This window comes from Rhopalosiphum maidis, chromosome 3 (genome assembly GCF_003676215.2).
Source record: "Rhopalosiphum maidis isolate BTI-1 chromosome 3, ASM367621v3, whole genome shotgun sequence".
NCBI lineage: Eukaryota > Metazoa > Arthropoda > Insecta > Hemiptera > Aphididae > Rhopalosiphum > Rhopalosiphum maidis.
In genome coordinates, this window is record NC_040879.1 from 13621770 (window position 1) to 13642614 (window position 20845).

At 26.4% G+C, this 20845-nt stretch overlaps 2 protein-coding genes across 2 annotated transcripts; both read left to right on the forward strand.

Moving 5' to 3' along the window:
• Positions 1-8870: 8870 nt before the first annotated feature.
• On the forward strand, positions 8871-9461 carry LOC113559757 (leucine-rich repeat-containing protein 51-like). Its single transcript, XM_026965503.1, has one exon. It carries the CDS (start codon positions 8871-8873, stop codon positions 9459-9461), a length of 591 nt encoding a protein of 196 aa, XP_026821304.1.
• Positions 9462-15267: 5806 nt separating this feature from the next.
• Positions 15268-20842, forward strand: LOC113559760 (the record flags this gene model as incomplete). The annotated part of the gene is made up of 4 exons (XM_026965510.1): positions 15268-15636; positions 19510-19635; positions 19719-19892; positions 20763-20842. Coding segments are annotated over exons 3-4 (216 nt in total), but the record flags the coding sequence as incomplete, so codon positions are not given.
• Between the last annotated feature and the right edge of the window lie 3 nt (positions 20843-20845).

The following is a 20845-nucleotide window of genomic DNA, read 5'->3' on the forward strand; positions in this document are numbered from 1 at the left end:
CACCTTCAACGATTTTCCGTCTTCGACCCAAAATTAATCCTCTATTAATGCGATATTTGACCGCTTTTTTAAGAAGTGTGGAGATACCCAACAAATAATTTGTTGATAATTATTATCAAAAATGTTATTATAAATTATAATTAATATAATATTATGTGTAATCGCAACGAATTTAAAATGCGGAGGTAGAGAAAGAGGCATAAAATAATATCGCCAATGCAGTTTTTAATCACAATAGTCATGCGTTTATATAAGTATGATACAACTTTAGTATAACATAATATGTTGTATGAAAATCGTATGTATAATGTATACGTTGATTAATCATGTGTATATGATCAATGTATAAGTAAAAAAAAAGAATAAAAAATGAAAAATGAAAAAACATAAAAATATACCTAAGTATAGTAGGTAATAACCGTTGCAAAAGACCCCATTAACTGATTTTTTTTTTCATACGAAAATAATTTGTTTAACAAATATATATTTTATATCTATATTTGCTGCAAACTAAACACTATTTATTTTAGATGTTGACTACTATACCTATACAGTATACATGTATAGTATAATTTACATTCTTATCTTTCTCCGCAATAAGAATCGTAAATCACGGCCGGTCATCCCTATACGTAGTAATATATATGTATAATAAATTAATATCATATGTACACTGATATTCGATTCACATTTTCTACGATTCATCATATTTTTTATGATTTCGTTGTCTCGTAACGTTTTATTTTGATAATTGGAAAACCGTCGGAAGTTTGGATCACGAAAATATAATACATCATTCATACCTATTATGTCTATACAATACACTAACACACCCATTTAGTCTTACCGGTGTGATGTACATATGTATTTCAGACTTATCGAATGTCAGCATTCAATATACCCATCATCCATGTATAGTATAATTACAATATATACGAATTCTGATTCATATGTTTATAATCTACAATACGTTATTATACCTATATTGTTTTATTGTTATCAATTAATTAACTTACTTGGGCGTGTCACTCGTAAAGTGTAGTCACATTAATATAAACCCCGTGGTCCACGGTGAACAAGGGCAACGCCCTGCCGTAGCCCGCATTAATATAAAAAATTATAAATCATACTTAGTACTTACATACGCCTACGCCTACATATATATGTGTGTGTACTCGCGTTATGTATACGAGTAGCTTCAATTAAAACCCGTAATCTTAGTACTTCCGTGTTTTTATATCGTCATTTTTATTTTATATATAGCGGTAATGCGATCGCAGTTACACATATGTATAGGTAATAGATACATAAGTTTATAATAAACTGTTTATTGCTTATTATTTAGGTATATTCAAATTCCACACGGTCGATGGTTCGAAGTCTTGCAGGCTGGGTGTTGATATTCCATTTATGCGCAATCGATATTCGATAATATATCACCATATGAAATGCCTCACTAGTCATAATATACTAAGGTTGCGTCGAGTATATAGGTACAAAAATGATAAAATAGATATGTATAATATTAGAATAAGCAAAGATAATCGTATGCAGAATATTAAGTGATTACGAATACATAACTAGATTTAGTTATGTTTCATGTAACACATATTGAACATAAAATAATTAAAAACGCTATTCTTCGTTTAAAAATGTCGAATCTAAAATTGAAATATTGAAATAATGAAATACCTAAAAATAATAATTGTGTTTAATGTTAATATATTTTTTAGATTTTTTAGTTTCAGCACGAACTACGTATGAAAAACATCGTATTAAATGTATTTAAACTTATGTTATAAATATTGTACATTTGTCATTTTATATACATTTTTAACTTAAATTGCTTATTTTAATCTTATCTAAGTATTTTTAATACTTTTAAACAGCTATTTTATAATAACTTAAAGAAACCTATTATTAAATGATAAAGCTTTTGATCCAGCGAAAATTTTATATTAAAGTTCATAGAAAATAAGTAAAATACTGTTATAATTTCAAATGTCTTAAATAGCTCAAAAAGAGTCAATATATTTTAAAATTGTTATCATTTATAGAAAATTTTAATTTAAACATTTAAATATAGTTTCAAGCAAATATTATTCGAATAATATATAGGTATAACTGTATAAATATATTTTTTAGATTCTGAGTGGAGCAATAAATGTATTGATTTTACTATAATAAAGTGTTTTTTTATGTGTTTAATACATAATGTGTACCCTTGAGGGTGGTTTCAAATAATAAATTCAGTTTTTAACAAAATCGATTTTATTTTTTTGGTTTAATTCGAAAATAATAAATCGTAAATAACTAACGTAAAATTTCACCAGTTTTTATAAAATCGTTTTATACAGGTACATAATAAAAATTTTCATTTTTACATGTCGATAAGAATTATCAATTGGGTAAAAATACTTGAAAATTTAATACATAATCTCACATAAGTTCTTAATTTCTTATAGATATTAGAATATATAAATATTTTTATAGCTAAGATTTGAAAAATTTAATTCTAAGTTTCTTATAAATATTTCATACTGAAATCAAAAAATCTAAAGAATATAATATACTTATGCATAATTTTTATAGATTTATTAAATTTCAAATTTCAAATTTCAATTAAAATTACAATATTTTTATATTTAAACTACTAATAATAATATTCAATATTTTGTTATAGTTCAAAAAAATTATTCGTTACTACGTGGAGATATAAAAGTTTTACGTATTTCATACACACTAATACACAATGTAGATACATATTTTAAAATGCAATGTTTTCCGTAAAAAATAATTCAAACTAGGTACTATATTACTAATAGTAAAATAAATGTATTACTTTATCTAATATACAATATCTAAATATTACGAAATATACTTAGCGATATAGGCTGATAGATCATCTTCGCTCAGAATCGTTTTTCTTACACAATGATGTATCATTTAATTTAAATATAACATATGCTCACAGTGACTCACTCGATACCTACTATATAACAGAGCGGTACCCACTTGTACGCTTTTTTTCCCATAAATATTTAGCTTATAACAAAATCAATATAGCAAAACATTTAGGTTAACTATATATAAAATAACGATTTTAGTTATTTCGTTGTATTTAAAGAAACTTTTTTTCGTGGGAACTTTTTACAATTATGTATAGTATTATTTTTTAAACATAATAACATTTAAAAAATATTTAGGTACATTTTAAACAATTTATTTCACGAATCTATTCAAAATGGTTTTTCAGCATAATATAAGCATGTCTGTATTTTAACTTATAAGTTAATAACAACTTACGGCTAGCTTTTTTTGTAGGGAATTTTCTGTTTTAAATTTAAAGCGGGAATATTAATTTAACAATGATGTGTGTTTTTAATTTTTTTTTTTGTATGAATACATGACAAGTAGTATTTTATAGTTTGAAAATGCCACAAAATTTGTTCTCTTGAATATATTAAAAAGTTATTAATTAAAAATTATTGAAAGTATGAAGTAATAATATTTAAAATACATACTCATGATTATTATTTACAAGCATTTGACATCGAAATGTTGACAAAATTTGTTAAAATCACAAAAATTTGTAAATAATTATATTAAATGTATAAAATGTTCAACTAAACATTTAATTTAATAAATTTCTCATATAACTAGTTCATATTGTAACCTAAAAATCATAAACATTTATAAACAGTCTTGTATATATTTATTTTATTATTTTAAGTTTAAATTATTTAGACAAAAATAGATTTTTAAATAAAAAATAATGATTTTAGATAGGTATTTTGTAATAATCTAATTATAATATTATTAGTGAGCACTTGAAAGTTGATTTAAAATTTAACCGTTTTCCAATTGAATAGATTAATTTGTTTATATTTATAATTTGTGGTTGTCGAAACTAATTTGTTTGAGATTATTTAAAAATATATTCATATCCTTAATATAATAATATCGTGTTTTATTATGGTATTTACTTACTTATATATTATATAAACTATCTTAATAGAGAAAAAAAAATAATTTGAAACCTAACCTTTAAGTTTAAAATTTCATGGATACTGCACAGTCATATCATCAGTGGTTATTAATATTTATCTTTGTGTCTCGTAATGTATCATATTTTTATATACATGTATAATAATATACTCCCAAAACATGACTACCATGAAAAAAAGCACATCGTTATATATTTCAAAACTAATAATTTCTTATCAGCGTTTAGTTTGTTTGTAATATAAATAACGCTCATCATAATATGCATGGCCTTGTAAATAAGTTGTATTTTTTCGTAAATATCTCTGACGGTCACTTATAGTGGGAACCAAACTCAATAATGTAGGACAAATTAATTAAAATTAAAACACCTAGGCTATACTAATATAATGATTAATTTTTACTCGACATTAAAGATAAATTTGTAAATTGAACACCCCGCTTTATATAGATAATAACTATGTATAAGTGTTAATTATATATCTTAATAAAGTAACAATTTATATCATTTTACTATGACTAACCACACCAGGAGCCAGTTCACTTATTAGTTATTAGTTTATTACCTATAATATAATAATATATACATAATATGGGAAGACATATTATATAATGTTTTTGTGTATTCCTTCATATATGCGTTGACCTTTATCTACTATATTATGAATTTAGTACTCCTCCTAAATCACTACCAATTTCTCCTAAGTTTAAGGACAGATAAGTACTTTATTAATAAAATTAAATATTATTTAACTATTGATAACAATTATGACAAATAAGACAAACCTGTACGGTTGTACCCGGTTTCAGTTTAAATGATTGATAAGGTCACCAAAGAAGTTATCGTAAACATGCTCTCAACCCTCAAGGAGAATATGATATATTCTGTAAAGTAGTGTAAGTTGTGCGCTACTTTTTCGAAGACTGCAGAGGTGAATTAAACAAGTATTAGTAAGCTATATATTATATATATATATATATACATAATTATTAGTAATAAGTACTATAGTTTAATTTTTACATATTAATGAAATATTTACATTAAATATTAAACAAAATAATAATATACAAAAGTATACTAATTTACATCACCAAAGAAAAATAATCGATCTGTACACCACTGTCTATAATAGTTAATAATAACCACCACGTGTAGGATGTATTATGAATTGATTTTTTAAACCGAATATGCATATTTAATGTAATAATACCTAGTTATTATTTATGATTCATGTTTCACAATTATAGTCGATATAAACGCAAAATAGTTCAGACTTTTGTAATTTCTGGGAATGTATATGTATATAAATATTTTAAATATATATTTTGTAAACTCGTCACGTAATGTCATCATTTTTATTATTCATTAATTTTTTTCTTTACGACCACAATACTATTGGTATAAATTACGAAGTAAAACAATATTCAATGATAAATTCACAATCTTATTTAAACTGAACAGTAACTATCAATATTATAGTATTCTACCTATATTATATAATATAGTTAATAAATAATAATCCATATTTTTTACTTTCTTACTAACAACCTACACTAATTGTTGCATATCGGGTTTTGGGTTTGCTATTTTTATCAATATAACTACACTCATTTATTTTCCGTTAGCATTTTATAAATAATAGATATTATTATAAGTAAGTACCTATACAATGTATGACCTACATGTAACGTGTTGATTTCAAAATGTTTAAGGATTTAAGGACCTACTCTTATATAATACACCTATTTCTGCCCTTAACTATTGATTCTTATACATTAATAACTATGGCCTATATAAGGTGTAAGACTTTATATTATATTAATTTATTTATTATACAAATATATGGGCAGTATTTAGTGTATTGACCGACGGTTAGCCGAAAAATGTTGTTCTATAAATTATCGCGAGTTTGTAAAAATAAATTATTGATATTAAATATTAATATGTTTTTATCAAAATGGACAAAATGTTTATGTATAAATATTTATAGGTAGTATATGGCAGACATACGAACAAGACCAACGATAATAATTTATGAATTTTTCTTATTATTTTTTTTATAAAATGTAAGCGCTTTAAGTTTCGATTAAAGGTTTACGACACACCATAACATTTAAACTGTCTGCATGGAAGAACTTGAAGAAAAAATATTTTTTATATTACATTCTTAACAAATAAAAGCAGAAATTTCATTATTTTAATTTAACATTCGTTTGTCTGCGTGCTTCTTTAAATTATTTATTAATCGTCTTTTGAATAATAGTTGTTTGCACTCGGGTTTCATTTAAAAATCTTTAAACAACATACCTACGATAAACACAGTTGGAATAGTAGGATACTTTGAAATAATAAATAATAATAATGCACCACCAATATTTATTATTTATCACAAACTATAAATTATAATGGCATATTTATGTATAGCTACATAGTATACGTATATCTATAAACGTAATATGGGTAGATAGGTAGTACTGTAGTAGCATAGATTAATAACATTAGTGTTATTAATCTATGCTAGTAATTACTTATTACTCGCGTAAATGGAATTAAATTTCAAATATTGGTTATCCAAAACTATTGAACATTGTCATTTGTTAATCGTCTGTCGATCATAAAATATAAACTGTATCACCTATATATATATAACATATTTCACATTTTGTAATAAACTAATAAACGATGTATATATATATATGTATATTATGTTGTATAGTGTATATTGTAGGATAAACCTACGATATTTTTATATAGTATTACATGTACCAAAGTTATTAATTTATATTGTGCTAGACTTTTTTTTCATACACCTATTGCCTATAGTATTTGTAAAAACACTCTCAAAAATTAATTCAGGAAAATTATTAACAAAATTCACCCTTTACAATTTTCTCAATATGATTTCACACTGCCTAGTTCTAGGCCGTAGCTCGTGGGTACATTATACTTTATAGTTAAGGGGTCGCTACACCAGCATTTGTTTTCTCTGTCTATCTCACACATAATATAGGAACAAAGATACTCCGTATTACCACGATAATGACTTTCTGGTTCAGTTTAGGGCAAAAGCACCTATAATATTTTTTATAAAGAAGAGTATTTCCTGTGCATTGACCTGATAGATTTTTAATATTTACATTTTTTATAAATATAAACATATTTTAATTTAAAATAATTTCGATTATTTTTAACCATTAATAATTTATTAAAAATTGTTTATATTAAAAATCTATCCGGTCAATGCACAGGAAATACTCTTCTTTATAAAAAATATTATAGGTACTTTTGCCCTAAACTAAACCAGAGTCGTTATCGTGGTAATACGGAGTATCTTTGTTCCTATATTATGTGGTAGATAGACAAAAAACAAATGCTGGTGTAGCGGCCCCTTAGATATAATAATAAATTTATATTAGCTATTATAGGTGATAAATATAAAAAATAATAAATTATTAATATTTAATGATTAATATAGGTAAAGTTACTAGGTCACTAGGAAACCTATTCTTCTTACATTCACGGTAATAGATATGGTATGATTGGTATGAAATGCTACAAATATGGACTCGTGGAAACGCAATACGTAAATACGTAGGTAGATTATCACTAAAATAAACATTATTTATAACATAATGTCAACATTTTGTGAGTTTTTTTCCTCATTTCTTATTGAAAATGTATACGTTATTGATAAGTAATAACAAATATTTATGTTTATATTTCTTTTCAACTTGCAAATATTATTAATTAATCATAATAAAAATCTGTAATATCGTTGACTAATGACATCAGCTGCTTAAACCTGTAAATACATAATTAAAAAAATTGAAAAGTAATGGACAAAGTATACGTATACCACTTTAATAATGAATATAACCACATTTAAATGTTTCGCTGTCGATAAAAAAACGAACAAAAAAATAAAATAATAATAATAAGAAATAATTGTTAATTTAAAAAATAAATATTTTAATATGAACTCTCACTTGTTGTATTTCTGGTTGTATCCCAATTGACATATAAAAATACAAATAAATTAATAAATTAAAAATAAAAATAATTCATGCCAACAAATTATGGAAACTTATTTATTCAAGATTTTAAATTTCTTATTATAATATAATGTGATATTATTTTATAATTTATAATAAATTATAAAACTCAAACAAATGTCTATTTCTATGTTTAAGTTTTTAAATTTTAGTACCTACCTCGATGACTTGTCCAATTTATATTCCAGTACTCTATATTTTCACATTTTTTATAAGTATAAAGTAACATTAAGGATTCTTACCAACTATTTTGTCGACCATCATTAATAGGTATTTAAAAAAGTTATGGAATTTATTTTCTTAAAAAATCACATTTGAAATTTATAACTAAAAATATAAATCTATTTTTAAAATTAGTACCCCTTACTCATCATTAGCACGGCTTCATCAGACAGGTAAATAACATTTTTAATGAGTAGTTTTTAGTTCTACTTACTTGGCTACTTATATTGGTTTTATTACGAGTATACTCTCTAGTTAAACAAACATTTCATAAAATTATTATAAATTAGAATTCTTTATTCAATTTATTTAATTTGTCACGGGCAACGCAGTGTGAGATCAGCTAGTAAATAAATAAACTATATTAGGATGTATTTACAGATAATTGTTTAACAAGAAAACACACATACACGTAATATGGATTTTAAAATGTTTTTGTTTATTAAATTTACACACCACTACTATAGGTTGAGCCGTTGATATGAGAAATATTAACAATTTTTAACAAAATTTTACGAGTATAAGAAAAATCATATTCACACGCGAAATAATAATACACACAGTACTTGTGCTTATATAAACACAGCTGGATGGAGTCGACGAAAGTGCCATTCTCGTACAAGCGGGCCAAACCACTGGACTTGTCGTTCGAAGACCTGGAGTCGCTGGAGCCCAGCTCGATGCGCGTGCTCACCACGGGCTTCGTCAGCTCGTATCGGATGCTCGGCGTGCCGGCCAAGCGCGACGGCAAGTACAAGACGGCGTCGATGTTGCTCAGCCACAACCGGCTGACCGGCGGCCTGGACGACATCCGGCTGCTGGTCGACAAGCTGTTCCGGCAGCCGGACGCCCTCTGCTGGCTGGACCTGTCTCACAACCGGTTGACCGACGTGTCGGACGCGCTGTTCGGGTTTCCGAACCTGAGCACGCTGTACTTGCACCACAACCTGTTGGCCACCATGTGCGTCTTGACCCGGATCAACCAGGTGCCGCAGCTCAGATCGCTGACGCTGCAGAACAACCCGTTGGCCGAGTACCGCGGTTACCGGACCGTGGTGCTGGCCGTGTTGCAGAAGATCACCCGCCTAGATTTCGTCATCGTGACGGACAGCGAGAGGCGTCTGTTGCCGCCCATACCTTTGCAGAGTTTCATTAAGAACTATTTAACGCGCACTAATTGATCGAGATTGGCCGCCGAAAACGGATAGCGTGCCGAGAAAGGTCGGCTGCGGAGGTATAATGAAAAGCCTCCCGGAGACGACGCCGGCACAAATAATAATAATATATATTATAATCGTGCCGCCAACTGTTCTGCAGAGAGACCCGCAATGCTACAGGTCGCGGTTATCGTGGATAATATTATATTATTATATAAATTATAATGCACGCACACTGATGACACCGTGAAATAACACTTTATATTATTACTATATATACAACGATTCAATAAGTGTCGATGTTTGAGCCTTTGACGTTTGAAATTTAAATTGGTCGTTGTAATTAATACAGTAAACGCTTTAACATAATATAGGTATCTATCATGTAATAATACACATGTACGCATGGACGCCTTGGTGAATATCGGGGCTATGTGCGAGATGTTTTTGCGGGGCCTATTTAGGGAGGTTGGTATTTTACACCAATTTTATTTCTTGCTATTTGCGTAACCAGTAGGTAAATTTAAGTATACGTATGTATTTTGCGCCACATCTAAAAATTAATTTTGATAATTAGCACTACGTCAGAAAACGAAATGGAGTATTTAATCTGTACTTTACTCTTTCACTCATCTCTAACTTCAATTGTTGAAATTTACCAACTGATAAACTAACTGGTATCGCATCATCAGTTATACGATAATACCAACGTATGCCTAATCTAGTCTCATCTAATAAAAAAAAAAAAAAAATCGAATAATATTTACGGTAGTATCGTGATATTTACAGTTTGTCCGATATTATTATATTAATCGCGTGTGTGGTGTGTGTTCACATTTTCACGTTTAAAAATTATATAAAAGTTTAAATAATGAATAAAATATTGATGAAATTATTAAAAGTACTAGAAACAGAGATTTGTTATTATTTGTAAATTTTACATATCGTAAAGTTCACAAGTCTAAAATTGTTTAGTGTTATTATTATTTTAATTAATTATATATCAATAATTGTAATCATTTTCTAAAAATGTATCTATTTAAATTAACTTGATTGATCAATGACTAAAAGTATAACATATTATTAATCTGTAAAAAAAAAATTATTTAGTTAATTAAAAGTGATGCAAATTATCAAACTTAATTTTTAGATTTGGCGGGGCTTGACGGTTGTTTTGGCGCAAATTACATACGCCCCTATTTAGTGGTTGTTAGTCATTAATTATTTCATAAATATCTCGAAGATAATTCGATTTGAATCTGAATCATTAGTTGAATACATGCTCTATGGACCCATTTCGTTTAAGCCAAAAACCCTAAGATTAGGGTGTCAATTGCCTCTGCAGTTAACATTTTATTTATGATAAATAAAAGTGTTTTATGAACACAATAAAATTTAGTAACTGACCGTTTATTATTTACATATATTTCCCTTTGCGACGTATTACAAATGTTCAAAAATTTAATTTTGCAACAGGCTGCGGTCTGCGGGGCCCAATGCCACGGCACAGCTCGAACCGCCTTCAAGCCGGCCCAGTATTTACGCGAGGTAGTCTTACAGAGCGTATAATCGTAATTATACATAAAGGGATGGGATGTTTTTTTTTCGTGATGTTTAGATAAAGATTTCCCATCTTAGCATCTACAGAATACTAAAAATCACCTATATATATTGTGTGTATTGTCACTACTCTTTGTGTAAAACAACATTTTAAAGTGTGCACTGTACAGTGGTACGTTATACCCACCCACATTAAATTATGTAATTAAAAAAAAAAAATCATTGATAATATTTTATTATATTGTCCAATATATTAATTCAAACAATATAAATTGTGATTTTTCTTATTATTTTTATCAATATGTATCATAATAAGAAAAATAATCATAGAATACTGTCTGTGGTTTGCAATGTTATTCACATATACTATTACATATTATTATTTATTGGATATCATGTCCTTATTACAAATGTTTTAGAATTATCACAAGATAATAAATATCAATATACATAGTTTTAATATGCTGTTTCATACAAATTTTAACTTAAAATGTCTGAAAAAAATTATGTTAATATATTTTTAAAATTTTTGATTTCAGTATGAAATACTTACGAGTTACGATGAGAGACTTATTTCTATTCGACTTTCAAGCCTTAGCCATAATAATTTCAAAATTTATAAATTATCAGTATACAGACACAAAAACCCATATATATGTAAACATTTTTAAAAATACTTATCGATTCACTCAGAATTTAAACTTATCTCCTGTCCCCTTCATATATTTATAATAGATGTTAAACGAAAATGTCTATACCATTAGATGATTTTTCTAGAAAATTTAAAATTGGAATATCATATTATAATTATATAACTTATAAGTATATTTACATTATTGTTTGGTATTATAGCCGTTAGTCTATACTGAGTATAGGTGCATTGTTGTGTACCTATATAATATAAATGATACCTATCTATAATACTACAACTATGAACATAGTACATACAATATTCTCCATTAAGTTACCTTATAAATAATGTAAATTTTAATTTTCTCGACATCCACATAATATACGCCTATCTAATTTTACATTAAATTATTATCGTATAAATTTCTTTCTGATTCTTTAATTTTAATTTTTAGTCATCCTATCGAATTCTATATGTGTATACTGTACACTATATTAATTTATGGACAGGACCATTTTTATTTCAAACGAGATACCGTTTTCCTCCACATAAAAAAATAATAGTTTCCATTTGCTTCAAACATTTTTTTGGTTTCAAACAACATTTTCGTTAAAATAAAAAAATTAAAATGACCAATTTATTTTATAGTCAAAACCTGCAATGCTGTAGAAGTGTTGTGTACCATAATATTATAAAGCTAGAGTAAGGTGCTATAACAGTCGATAACTTCGTAACGTCGTAACACTCGTTACTCTAATTGAGCCTAATTGAGATAAGTACACGTGGGCATATACGTGGGTACATACGATTTGAAATATTATTTATCATCATCGGTTAACAGTTGAACGATATGATTAAAATATGATATTATTCGAATTTTTCATATTACTTTGTATTGATAATTAATTATCATTTCTGTAGATCAATAAGTGATATAAAAGCTATTGGTTATTAATTTATAATTTTTAAGTGGCACTAAATATCTTATGCTTGGTAATTGTTTTTACTTCACAATTAATTGGTAAAGTGTTCCTCTTTCTAAACATTTTAAACTCTCAACTTGGTTTTATTACGTTTAAGATATTTAAAATTAAAATAACGTATTCATTTTATAGATTTACAATTTTTAACCTGAACCTCTAAAAACAAAGTATAATACTATTAATTTTTTTTCTGAAGTTAAATTTTCTTCAGATGACTCTACAAAAATAAAATTATTCTTAGGTATGTATAATACTATATAATATACACGAGTAAGCTTATGACACGGATGACTCGATGTAAATTACAATTTAGTTTTTATAGTTTACTTTTAATGGTGCGTTTATTGAATAAATAATTTATAAAATATTAATACGTGTTTATTAATATTGAATCTAAATTAATTATTAATTACTTCCCAATAATATTAAATTTTCGTATCGACGATGTTACCATGTTTAATTTGATATTTAATATATTAAAATCATAATAATTATTTTATAATAATTGTATTTATTTCGAATTATAATTTAAATTAAAAAAATGTCTTTGACTTATCACATATTAAATTCCAGATGACGACATATTAATGTACAAATTATGACTTAATATTCTAAACGATTATTTATTATATTGGTCTTATAATGTTTTTAATTAAACAAAATAAAAATATACGTAGGTATAAGACGTATAAACTTATGAGGAACAATATTGACTTGAAAAGGAAAATATATTTTTAAACATTTAATACGTTAACAGAGAAAAACTAAAAAAAATATATAAATAAATCATGATATATTATAAATATTTCAAAAATTGAATTATTGTGAATAGAAATTAGTAGCATAATTCAAATTTCTAGTCTATTTAGAATTAGGATTAATATTAATCCTATTATAATATTTATTAATATTGTGTTATTTTTTTAATATTTATGTGAAATATATTCGACATTTGAGTGTCTTAGCGATTTGGAGTTTTGCAAGCTACTTACATATTTTTTAAATCATTTAATAATATTATAATTTTTAGTAACTATAATGTGTGTTCACCTATACAACTGTTTAAATCATAGCGCACAATTTTTTCAAAGTTATTATTAGGGCTCGGAAGTTGATTTGCCTTGGAACTTTTTAGACTATGCTCTCCTACCCACAAATGTGTATCATTAGCATATAAATCTGAACAACTAATTTTTATTTTGCATTTTTTTGTATTTTTTGGTGTTTATTATTTTTAAAGTCATTTTTTGAAATTTGTTTGTCATTTCCCCACATTTTTAGTCTTTTTACTGATTTCACATTAGTTTACTTCTTATATAGCATTATGTCGATAACTTACTTAGAACTTTGAAATTACCACGAACTAAGATAAGTACCTATCCGATTTTATCTCACCGATTACAGTCGTCGTTGTCGTCTTGTGGTGAATAATATTATAATATTATTATACTTAAATTGTATTATTATTTTTTAATATTTTTGAAATGCCGAAATATTTTTATTTAATTTTTAAGGACATTTTTTGAAATTTGTATGTCATATTTTGAGTAATTTGTAAGCTTTGATAAATGTATATAGAATTTTATAGCACAATTTAAAAAAATATACATTTTTATTATTTACAAATATTTGTATTTTTTTTTAGGTAATTTTTGTTATTTTTATGTCGTATTTGCATTTTTTTAGGTCATTTTTAAATTTTTTTAAGGTCATCAACTTCCGAGCCCTAGTTATTATATAATAAGTACAAAAATATTATTTAAAATATTATATTATTGAGCTGACAAAATAAGTGAAAAAATATAATTTTGTCATATAACTTATGTATTAGTTATGTTGTACTGCTCTTAAATTTAGGTTCATTATGGTTTATTTTAGGATATAATAAATATCTTATAATAGTTAATTAGTTTTGAATAATTAGATTTAAATATTGGTATTTACTGCTCCAACAAAAGTAATTAATTTCATAGGAATAAATTTTTTTTTTTTTGAAAGACCAATTTTTTTTGGTGTTTTTATATGTTTTGTCTTGGTCATTTTTTTTTTTTAAATAATTTAAAAAATATTTTTATATTATTTTATCTACCTACATAATAACTTGAAAAAATCGGTGCGTAATGGTTTAAAAAGTTTTATGTGTACTGCAATTATTATTTAACTGTAACAGTGTAGACAAAATCTTTACGCGAGGGTTGCCAAACTTTAAAATTCTTTAATTTATAACCGGCAGAAAACCGAGAGTTCATTTTTACACATTTATAATAATGTTGTAGGTATGTATGCAATTTTTGTATCATTTCGCCGATGTGTGTTCGGAAGGGATCGGATAGGGCTTTTAAAAATATTGGCCCTCTCGACGCGCGAATGGCGCCAAGATCACACCGTGCAACACAATATCCCTCCCTACGCAATATATTGGCATTATTATTCTTATTATTATTACATCATCGGTGGTTATCTCTTGGCCCCACGAAATAACGAGTCTAACAATTCGCGGATAGTATTAATATTTTAATATTACTCCCGGCGCGGTCCGCGACGCCATCTAGCGGTCGGATTTATGCCGATTGATTATTACACGGTTTCTCGGGCCGAGTAGCCGCCGCCGCCGCCGCCGCTTTGTTCACCACGCAATCATTCTACACGCAAGCGAGCACTCGGCGTCGCCCGGCCGCTTGTCGCGAGTGCCGCGCTGTGCAGTCGTCGCAGCACTCCGGTGGTCAAAGCCGACAGTCGTAGACGGCTAGTCCATACATGGTGTCGTCGGGCGGGCGGTTTCGGCGGCGTGCGGCAGCGAGACAACAACAACAATAATAATAATAATATCTCCTACAGATCGATAAAAGTTTTCGTTTTCTTTTCGTTCATATAATATGGTACTTTGACTCGGCGACGGCGGCGGAAACATTGTCTACACCGTCGTAACGCGTACAGAATATTATTATTATTATTACGTAGTACACTTGTATTTGTTGCGATTCGGTGTACGATATAATATTATATTATGATAAAATATACAGAAGTGAGTTGAATAGTTTTTTAATAATACCTAATTATACATACTTTTTTATTATTGTGCCGTTGTTAGTTATTTTACATATTATGGTGCATTGTTATTATTATTATTGTATATACGGTTGAAGTGTAGTTTTGAATACGCTTTCGTTTCCCGCCTAAGCCTAATTATATAATAACGAGTACGACGAGTGTATTTTTTAATATTACAGTTGTGTATAGGTATTATTATAGATACTTATATAGTTGCCGAGTATATGGTTATTGAATTCGGTGTCCTCATATATATATGCTTTTGCTATATGATTTTTACACGTTATATATAGATATTTTCGGACGCACCTACGTATTATTTTGTACAAGAACTGTGTAGGACGCGATCGAAAGATCGTAAATCACCATTTCGACTAGACAAATATTTTAGGTAATTTAAATTAGCAATAAAATAGAATATTATGTGTATAGGTTTGTAGTTTGTACAATACGATCCGTTTGGTATGTTTTATAATTATACGCGTTACGAATAATATATAATATTGGTTGAGATCAACTTATAATATTTAAAATTTTTAGTATTATTTATTAATTGGTGATTTTTAAGTAAATATATGATTCACAAGCACATTTATTATTTAATATATATATTTTTTAATGTTATTCATAATTAAACAACAAACACCCTATCTCTGAAATTTTTGTAATCTATATACTATGTGATTAAAAACTATTTTTTTAATATTTAACACTTTAATTTTTAAATTGGTACTATACGTACTTTTAGAAAGTAGTTATTTTGGTTTAGAAAGTACTTACCTAGTAGGATACCCATGTAAAATTATCAGTGCGTGACACAATAAAGTCTTATAGTAATTGATACGAAAACCGTGCAGGTGAAGGGCATTTTGTATTATTATTTTTTTTTGTATGCCTACCGTAATTAACGTTCTAAAATAAAACGTTGAAGTTGAATCTTTGACTGTAACAATTATTGTAAAGGTACTTTTTAATAAATGTATAATATGTAATTATATAAATGTGGAATATAAAAAATTTTAAGTGATGCCTAATATGTTACTTATATAATTTTATACTAATGGGTAGTAACCGTTTATTTTAAGAAAGTTGAGTATTGAGAATAGAAGATACCTATAATTATCTAACTCATTATATTCAGTTGAACTTTTTGATGGGTATACTTACCTATAAAACTAAAAACCAGAAGCTATTTAAGTAATTGTTACGAGGTACTTACTGTAAAATAATAAATAATAATGTTGACTCATAATTTATTCGCATTAATTGACAATAGATATCTAATATAATACTATAATAATATACATTATCGTTACATTGTATATTTATAAACTGATCAACTGTCAAGATCGGCTGTAAAGATAATTATTGTAACCTAGGCATAGACGACGAAAACGTTAAAAAAAAAAACAAAAATTAAACGAATCAATATCAGATTACAATCATCAGTGCTTTCGTTTTATTTTTGGCAATCCAAAGAAGGTGTTTTACGAAAAAGTAGGTGTGAATGCTTAGTGGGCCCCTCACCATCCACAAAAGACTTGATTTTGCTGCATTTATTAAATCGAGTACCTTGTTAAATCATCTATTAAATAAATTTAAATTGATAAAAGAAAAAACTTATAAGAGGTATATGAAAACCTAGAGTCTAGACCAAATGGATATTAATAACTTTAATTATATACATTATTGCATTAATAGTCACTATAACCATTAAGAGATATCTATAACGTTGTTTCAGACTTTTAATATATTGTACAGGCATTTTTTTTAAACATTTCTTGTTTATTGAAATTTATTTCACCATTAAAAAAAATAAATCATATATCTTAGGTAATCTTCACAATTATTTCATTTTTAAGTGTAATTTAGATTTAATTTCTGTAGCTTCTGTCATGTTCAATTAAATTATTTATACTTGCTATAAATATACGTTTTCATATTTGTTTGTATTACTTATATATAACAATTATATGTATAGGACTGTGAGTTTTGAGAAAAAAATTAAATTGTTTTTAGTATAATATAAAACATATATCACAATTACGTAACACAAAGCTTGAATTAAATGATATAATGATTTAATTTTGAAACTTTGATTTTTTTTTTTCTAGATCAATTTTTAATTTTTTAATAATTTTCATAAATTTAAACTTTTTAAACGCATTTCATGAGTTATTGTTTAATTTTTATGTTATTAATATATTTTACATGCTTTATACAAACTTATCACACTTGCTTAATAATATCTTTAATTTCAAATATTTTACATTTTATGAGCATTCTATGGGATGCAAATACACACCCTTCAACCCTTAATCCCCACAGAAAACACCCCTAATAGTGCTGCTCGCTAGATTGGTTTAAATATTCGTCGTATTATTTTTCACCAGATAATAAATGCTTTGAAAAAAATCTGTTCTATTATTATATATGTATACATCGGAAAAAATGGGTGTAGCTATGGGGTAAATATAATAATAAGAAAGGGGTATAAATGTCAAAATATGACTGGTGACTATAGGGGAGTAAATGTCCTTATTGTACTTATAATTAGACACCAGTTGTTCAACGGCCGCTTTTTTATCTAGAGCCCTACACTCAAAGGGCTCACAATATCGATTTATTTAACCCAATTTAAATCTGACGGCTTTAGTTCCTAGGCCATTCGAGAGTTATGGCCGATGATAAATACATAAAATATATAATATATATATATGAATATATAAAAAATCAGTTCCTGTCATTGTTTTAAACATTACATTCATTGCGACTGACATAAGTTCTTGTTTAATGAGAAACATTACTGACTTTTTTAAATTAATTTTAATAAAATAATTATATTTTGTTAAAAAATATTTATAACCATAATTATTAGTTATAAATTGTTATTTTTGATTTATAATTTTTAACTAGTTCAGACAAGAATTAGCGATAAAAATAATAGAGTAGTAAATTTAATATAATTAAGTTTAACTTAGTAAACTTTAGTATACTGCTTTGCTAAACTTCTATATGTAATATGTATGTACACTGTTCTATATGCAATATGCATATAATACACAAAAATTAAAATTTATTCCATTATTTGTAGGTATATATTACAATTTACATTATCACTTAACATTAGTTAATAGAGGTATATCTACGATTAATAATACATTTTAATATTATTTATTTTGTAAGAAAGCTCATAAAATGTATAGGAATCGTGAAAACCCGAACTTGACCAATATAAAATTTAAATAAGTAAATTATTAAAATGTTATGTTGTTATGTAACGTAGTTTAGGTAGGTAGTATAGTATTTTATAAAATCAATAATATTAGGTAGGTACATCTACCTATTTTTACAATTTTACGTTGGGAAACCAATTATTCAGATATTTTTACGACTACATAACTTTTTACTGAGAAGCAACCGTAAGGGTATATTATTTTAATCCAGAGACCATTCCATATTTAACTACCCAAAAAATGCTGGTTGAAAAATCTAGTATCTGACTAAGTTATTAAAATGATAACCACTGTGTTCAAATATAAACGCATTTAATTCATATTTTATTATTTTAAACAATTAGATAATATTTAGATACTTATTTACAAAATATGTATTTATAACAAAAAACATCGAGTGATCGAGTATCTATAATACGAGTAATATTAGTTTTTAAGCACCTATACCTAATACTTATCTATAATTATAAGCATATATACTTATTATGTAAGTATATCCATTATAAATTATAATTTTTATTGTTTCTAAAGTAAATTATACAGGGAAATGACAATATTATCAATTAATATAATATATATTATAATATCTAATAATAGTATTATTGTTACAGGAAACATTATAAACTATTATTATAGTACCATATACCGTTTATAAGAGGATATTTGAAAAGTTCTTATCAGTGTATCTTCAACTAAGTTATGTTTTTTATTTAATCTTCAGATTATTTTTATAAAATGTAAGTACATCATGAATATTTGATATCTTTACTTGAATAAAAATATATTAATAATACATTTTTACATACATATTTTTTTTCAGTATGACTAACGTGCAAGAACCCCCCGACTGATTGGCTTATGATCATTGCAATTTGTTTCATAACTAGTTGTGTATTAATTGGAGTACTGTGTGTTGTTTGTTGTTTTTGGTCTAAATGCTTACTATTCAATTGTTGTCGACCGAATTATAACAACACTTTTATAATATCTTATGGTAAATATATATACTCGAAAATGTTCTAATACATAAAACTTTTTCTTGCCCCTTAAAATATTTGTATATTATATACTTGTATTTGAGGTATTAACTGAAATTTGTTTTATTTCCCTTGACATTTAAGTTACCACGATATACGACTGTATTCTGAATATAAATAATTATATTCTTAGTTACACCATATCAATTTAAGAATGAGGATATTATGATGAATATTTTTATTAGATGATGGGTAAAAAATAACAATGAGATCAAATATTAAAATAATTACTATTTTTATTATGTATTATGTATGCTTAATATTCTAAAATTAATCAATATTATATAATAATATATAGCTACTACATTCGAAATTTTCATTGTTAGCCAAAACATTTGTATTGATTAATAAATTGGTTATTGATTCATCACTTCTTTATACTTATGATAAAATAAAAATCTTTTGCCAACATATTGAGTGTGTGATTGCGTGAGTGTGGCACAATGAATTCACTACTGTCCATCTGAGTTTATACTTTTGCGAATTATCAAAGTATAGTTATCGAAAATCATAAAGTAAATATAGTCATAAAGGTTAAGTTTAAACCAAAGAAAATAGATAGGTATAATAATAAGGCCGGGTAAAAATCAGCCGACCGCAGATAACAACGAATAGAATGCGTTTGACGGTAAATCGCATACTATAATACTCGTAATATGACTTTGACTTCCTTTCACTAAAACTAATGATTGGATCCTAATTAAAAAATTATTTTCCTATTCGGTCCGAGTAAGTTAATGAATAATTTTTTAGTTACCATTTCCAACATTTTTTTTTGATACAATCATTCAATGCAATCGACTTAATATTATAATAATTGTTCATAGACAAACCGGAAGAAGCATTGAATTTACCGCCAGAAGACACAAATAACACTACTTGTTATTCACCCGTACGAATGAAAAAAATA

Coding starts and splice junctions, on each gene's coding strand:
- LOC113559757 (XM_026965503.1), top strand. CDS start 8,871: ATGGAGTCGACGAAAGTGCCATTCTCGTACAAGCGGGCCAAACCACTG.